The sequence below is a fragment of the Coptis chinensis genome, chromosome 1 (assembly GCF_015680905.1).
Source record: "Coptis chinensis isolate HL-2020 chromosome 1, ASM1568090v1, whole genome shotgun sequence".
Taxonomy (NCBI): domain Eukaryota; kingdom Viridiplantae; phylum Streptophyta; class Magnoliopsida; order Ranunculales; family Ranunculaceae; genus Coptis; species Coptis chinensis.
In genome coordinates this window covers 26034448-26041307 of record NC_141456.1, presented here as the reverse complement: position 1 = coordinate 26041307, position 6860 = coordinate 26034448, and the positions used below count along the sequence as shown (strand labels likewise).

Sequence of the window (6860 nt, the reverse complement as noted above, 5' to 3'; positions counted from 1 at the left end):
TGAACGGTAATACTAGTACAGAAAATGTAAACAACCACTCTCCGTTCTGGCAGAGTGGTTGATAACAATGTAACTATGCCTATAGTTACCCCCACAAGTAGTCCCTACACCGGATATTGATAGAGAAACCACCCAAGGGGGAGCTAATACAGCAGAACCTGAGGGTAGTGAGGCAGAAGGTCAAGGCATGGAACTCCCGCATGAGACCGGAGCGAACAACACTGGAGGCATTACCATGGAAATGGTGCAGGCGATGATCGAAAGGGACAGAGAAGCTAATCGCACGGCGGAGAAGGAGAAGCACGGCGCGGCAGAGAAAGTGGTGGCCAATTTGAATCAAAACCCGCTGGCCGACTTAGTCTGGAACTCTGAGGTACCCAAGAGGTTCACGCAACCCCGGTTTGAGATGTACGACGGGAAAGGAGACCCGGCTGACCATTTGCACCACTTTAGGCAGCAGATGCCCTTATGGCAAGAAGAGAAGTACGATGGACTCCGCTGTATAATGTTCCCAGCTAGTTTGAAAGGGGGAGTCTCGGATTGGTATTACCGACTGGGGTCGCAGACTATACGAAGGTTCGAGGAACTGGAGCAAGCTTTCGTAAATCATTTTATTTACCAAAGAAAGAGGGTAGTAGATGTCGCAGATCTCTTTAACGTCAAGCAAAAGTCCACCGAGACGTTGAGGGATTTCCTGTGCCGATTCAACGAGGAGACACTACGAGTGGAAAACCTAGATGAGCGCACCGCAGTCATCGCATTCCAGCATGGATTGAAATAGGGAACCAGGGTCCATGACTCGGTGTCCAAGATTGATGTTACTACTTTGCACGCTTTATATCTGAAGGTAGAGAGATACATAAGGTACGAGGATATTTTGCAGAGGACTAGTAAGGAACACAAGAAGCCAGAGAAGTCAGTACATGCTGTGGGAGTGGAGGATCGAAGAGACAGAGAAAGGACCGTGGCACGAGAGGGGGGAAACTACAGAGGTGAAACACAGAGAGCAGAAAGAGTCAGGGAGCAAGCTAGAAGAGAATATAGGGAAAGAAAACCTTATCGCGAGACAGATTTGACTCCACTGAATAAACTGTTGGAAGAGATCTTGCCATTAATCAATGGACAACAGCACTATGAAGCTCCGTGGAGTACACCCAGGGAAATAGAGGGAAAGCCATTTTGTGCATATTACCAGGTCCGGAATCACGCCACCAATGAATGTTTCACATTGTAGTGGATGGTAGAGAGGATGATTGGGAGAGGGAAGTTGAAGGAGTTCATCAAGGAAGTGCAACCAGTTGAAAGAGTTCAGGCCGCGGCCAGAATCCTAGGTATGATTAATGTCATCTTTAGTGGAGAGATGGTGGGGAGAAATGCTCACAGAGATAAAGTGTGGAGAACTGCTACTCTGCAGCAGATAAATGAGGTGCAGAGCAATCTGAGGCCTGTTCCAGGCGTCGGCAAGGGGAATGACCGGATAGAGTTCACTCGAAGAGATTTAGAGTCAGTGGCCTCGCCTCATGAGGATGTGTTGGTGATCACCATTGCGATGGGTAACTACATGGTGAAAAAGGTCCTGATAGACTACGGAAGGTCAGTTGATCTGTTATTCAAAGGCACGATGGAAGAGATGGGCATCGAAAGCAAGCAATGAAGCCCTCGCAGACCAACTTATTCGGCTTCAACGGCAGCATGACAGAGCCGTTGGGGGAATTGATGCTACCAGTGACTGTAGGGCCAGTGACAGTGTTTACCCGATTTATGATAGTAAACACCAACTCCCACTACAACGCAATCTTAGGTAGAAGATGGATTCACGAGATGAAGGCCATCCCATCCACATATTATCAGGTGATCCGCTTCCCAACCAATGGAGGAACATATGAGATAAGAGGGGATTAGGTCGCGACACAAAACATTCAACAGGTGACTGCGAAAGGGCTAGTCTACGCACCAGAGAAAGAGGCATCTGTGAAGGATGACATGTCCGCATAACAATTACAGACTGTGGCCGGCGAGAAAGAGCCGATCGTCGGGACTAAGACAATGGAAGAGATTAAAGTAGTGAATATCAGGGTCGCAGAGGAAGAGAAGTTTGTGAATTTATGGACAAGTTTGTCAGAAAGTTGGAAAGTGAAGTTGATTGCCTTATTGACTGAGAACAGCGATGTGTTTGCATGAACGATCGATGATTTGGCGGGGGTAGACCTGGAGTTCGCATGCCATGGATTGCATATGAGGGAAGGTGCCTGGCCAGTACAACAGAAAATGAGGAGCGTGAAACCAAAGTACGCACAAGGAATTTGGGATGAGGTAAGGAAGCTGAAGGATGCTGGTATCATCTACGAATGCAAGTTTACTGAGTGGTTGTCTAACATAGTGGCAGTCCCCAAAAAGAACTGGAAGGTAAGAATGTGTGTGGATTTTACAGACGTTAATAAGCACGTAAATGCTATATATTTACGCTCAATTTTATATTAGTTAGTTCGTTTAATTTATTTGTTTGATTTAGTTAGTGCATTTTTGGTGATTTTACAGGAATTGGACTTAACATGATTAAAAGTGTGGAAACTGTCGAGATTTGGGATGTCAGTGCATGAGTTCCCCTGGTTTGGTTTGCCTGGCAGGGTTGTGCAGTTCAGTGGAGGTGCCCGAAATATTATTGGTGAACTACTGGGTTATTATCTACCTTTAGTTGGGCTTGTGAATATTGGGCTAAGGAAAGAAAAGAGAATATAAAAGAATAACAGGAAGTAGAATGCACCAATGAAAAATATGGAATTGTTTGTGGTATGGCAAGAAATTAATGTGATGGTTTGGGAGAATGCAGAAACTGGTGAGCTGGTTAGAAGTTTATTAGTGGGCACGTGACTATCAAAGTGAGGAAGGGATCTATTTGTCGAAATATGGGCCAAAGTTAAGTTTAGGCCCATTAGCTAAAAACCGGACCATGTGTACCTACCATTTCTTAGCACCTAAATAGACCAGCCTATATACACTTTAAAGGCCGCAACCCACCAGGCCATTGGTTTCTTATGCCTTGTTATTTACCTAGCTACTTGGAGCACTGGATCACCAGCACCTATCTTTTCTATTTCTCTGTTCTTATCTTACGAACAAAACCCAAAACCCCATCTAATTCCCTTACAAAAATTAGCCCACACCATATCTAATCTACCACTATTTTAGTAAAGCCGCACCATCTGATCACCCATGGGCTTAAACCATTATTTCTAATTCCCTTTTTTGGGAGAAAAACAGTATCCAATTCCTAAGAGACGTGAGTAGGTCGATCTTTGGGTTTGCAATTCGATTCCGAATCTCTAGCATATGTTCTACCGAACTCCAAACTTTCTAATTAGAATCAAACTCTTGGTGACCGTCCAATATATAAATAGGGGAGACAAAGAGTTGAGGGAGCGCTCCACAAGACAGAAGAACAGAGAGCCGAAGAGCGAGAAGAAGGAAGGCCAAGCCGAATTTGCTGTCGACTTGAGTTTTTCTTTACCTTACTTTAATTTTAGTTTTATTATTATCATGTGTAACTAAACTCTGTCTAGGACTTTGATGAAATTTTAGATTATTGTTTGTGTATTGGGATTGATTTTGATGATTTCCAGTTGGTTTAATATCGTTATATTTTTCTAAGTTCGTAATTTGATAGCAAGAATTTATCTTTCATATAGTATGTCACGCATGCGATATAGTTCGATATTCGTCGTTATTGATTAAGCCTGTTTTAACTGTTTGTATCAAGTATAGATATTACTCGTGCCGTAAAAAGACGAGTAATCTTTTGAGTTTGATCATTAGTGCTGAACTTTTAGAAGATACATGTTTAGTTAAGAGTTGTCACGATCATATCTTCGAGAAAGCAAGGGTTACCTTTCCCTCGTGCTACTCGTATTAAATCTGGAATATTAAAATTACTCCTAGAAATATAAACAAAAGTCTAAGGTGGATTCAACAGTCTTAAAATTCTCTCCATTTGATAAAATCCAATTATTTAGTTTATAGTTTTCGTAGTTTAAATAGTTTAGTGAGTAGTTAATTCAATTTTCCATAAAAAGAATATTGTCTGAATTAGTTAAGTACAATTTTAATACTCGTTTGTCATAAGTAGCAATCCCTGTGGGATCGACCCGTTTGCCTCAACTATTTTCAACAATAGCTGTACATTTGTGGTTTAATTATAGGGTTAGATTAGTCTATTTAATTAGACTGTTTAATTTCCTATCAGACATCAACAAGGAGTGTCCAAAGGATTGTTATCCCATGCCGCGGATAGATGAGTTGGTGGACCGAACTGCGGAATTCAAGATTTTCTCATTCATGGATGCATCGATGGGCTACAATCAGGTGATGATGTACGACCCTGACCAAGAGAAGACCTCGTTCATAGTGGAAGGGGGAACATACTGTTATACCAGAATGCCTTTTGGTCTAAAGAATTCGGGGGCAACGTTTCAGAGAATTGGGGAGAAGATGTTCGAAAGCAAGATCAGAAAGGGGATGGAAATTTATATAGATGACATGGTGGAGAAGAGTATGACCGAGGATGAGCATCTGGTGGGGCTAAGTGAACTTTCTCTATACTGTGAAGACACAGGCTGATGCTGAACCCAGAAAAGTGCACATTCGGGGTGACATCCAGGAAGTTTTTGGGATATATTGTCACTTACCGTGGAATAGAAGCGAACCCGGACCAGATAAGGGCTTTGTTGGAAATGTCATCTCCGCAGAATGTGAAAAAGGTGCAGAGATTGGCCGGAAGGGTCGTGGCTCTCAACAGGTTCATATCAAAGTCCTCGGATAAATACCGGCCTCTGTACCTACTATTGAGGAGGACAACCGACTTTCAGTGGACCGCGACATGCGAAAAGGCCTTCCAGGAGTTGAAAGAGTATTTGGGGAAGGCACTGATCTTATCACTCCCAGGGCAGGGGGAGAAGTTGTTTTTGTACTTGGGGGTGTCAGAACATGTAATCAGTTCAGTGCTAATCAGGGTAGTAGACAAGACAGAGAGGCCGGTGTACTTCCAGAGCAAGACCATGTTGGACGCTGAAATAAGATACAGTAGAATTGAAAAGTTTGCCTTGGCTTTGATCTTTTCGGCGTTGAAATTGAAACCTTATTTTGATGCTCACTCGGTGGTAGTGGTGACCAACTTGTCACTGAAGCAGTCCCTGAAGGCGGAGAAATCAGGTAGAATGTTGAAATGGGCGATAATGTTGAGTTCATAAGACATTGAATACCAAGCCAGGACTGCGGAAAAGGCACAAGCCATGGCTGAGTTTCTGACCGAGTTTCCAGCTGAGGATCCCACCTAAGGGGAAGAGATGATCATGGAACAAGAGGTGGACCAAAACCATGACCCTCTGGATCCTTGGGACATGCGGAATGGATGGAGAATCTTTGCAAATGGGTTAGCTACTGACACGGGGAATGGAATTGGGGTGGTGTTGGTCACACCTGAGAATACACGCCTGGAGTTGTCAATGAAACTGGGTTTTGCTGCGTCAAACAATGAGACTGAGTATGAGGCGGTAATAGCAGGTTTAGACTTGGCCAGGGATCTGAGGGTGAGAGAGCTGACAGTGTATTCAAATTCAAACTTAGTAATATGCCAGGTCAATGGGGGGTTCACGACCCGATGCATAAGGATGGCGAGGTACTTGGATGTATTACGGAGAAGGGCAGACAAATTCAAAAGGATCAGTTTTGCTCATCTAGGCAAGGGAGAGAACAGACACGCCGATGCATTGGCATATATGGCCTCGGTACTTCCTGGAACTAAGGGAAGATCCATCGAGGTCAGGGTATTGAGCAAACTGAGCACCGCTGAGGAAGAAGGGGTATGGTTAACTACTGATCATGAACCGGGATGGATGGAGCCCATTAAGAGTTTTCTTTCAGGGATAGAGGTAGATGACAAGTGAGAGAGGAGGAAAATGGAACAGGTATCGCGGAGGTACACATTACTGAATGGAGACTTATATCGGCGTAGTGTCGGCGGACTGTTGCTGAAATGCCTGGGACCGCAGAAGGTGCAAGAGGTGTTGGGGGAAATTCATGAAGGGGATTGTGGGAGCCATTCGGCAAGGAGGACTACGCCCACCCGCTTCTAGCACAGGGATATTTTTGGCCTCATATGAAGAAGGATGCCACCGAATATGCCAAGAGGTGCCAAAAATGCCAGACTTTCGCACCACTGATACACGCGCCAGCTGAGCCCTTACACCAGGTTTATAGTCCATGGCCATTTGCTATGTTGGCATTGGATATCGTCGGGCCCCTACCCATGGCTAGCGGCAAAAGAAGGTTCATGCTAGCCGTGACAGATTACTTTACAAAATGGGTCAAGGGCGTGGCTCTGCAACAGGTGAAGGAGGAACAGGTGAGGAAGTTCTTATGGGAAAATATCATATGTAGGTTCGGACTCCCCCACACCATCATTGCGGATAACGGTACCCAGTTTCTAGGGGGAAAAGTGAAAGCTTTCCTCCAGGCGTTCGGAGTAAAGCAAGGTTTCTCAACCCCCTACAATCCAGAGGGGAATGGGCAGGCAGAGTCCTTGAACAAAGTTATATTGGACAATCTGAAGAAAAAGTTGGAGGAGCGCAAAGGGACTTGGGTAGAGGAGTTGCACAAGGTACTTTGGGCATACCGCACGACTCCGTGGACGTCTACGGGGGAATCGCTATTCGCTATGGTATATGGCGTGGAAGCGGTGATTCCGATGGAAATGATGGCCGCGACAACTAGAACCAAGGCTGTTGAAACAGGAGTTAATGAGTCAATACTAGCCAGAGAACTGAATCTTACAGAGGAAAGGAGGGACACCGTGAGCATCAGATTGG

General features: G+C 44.7%; 1 protein-coding gene across 1 annotated transcript; it reads left to right on the top strand.

Annotated features, from left to right (window-relative positions):
- The first annotated feature begins 1237 nt into the window (after window positions 1-1237).
- Window positions 1238-1654, top strand: LOC147523159 (uncharacterized). The gene has a single exon (XM_086569674.1). It carries the CDS (start codon window positions 1238-1240, stop codon window positions 1652-1654), a length of 417 nt encoding a protein of 138 aa, XP_086425800.1.
- Window positions 1655-6860: the final 5206 nt, after the last annotated feature.

Coding starts and splice junctions, on each gene's coding strand:
- LOC147523159 (XM_086569674.1), top strand. CDS start 1,238: ATGGTAGAGAGGATGATTGGGAGAGGGAAGTTGAAGGAGTTCATCAAG.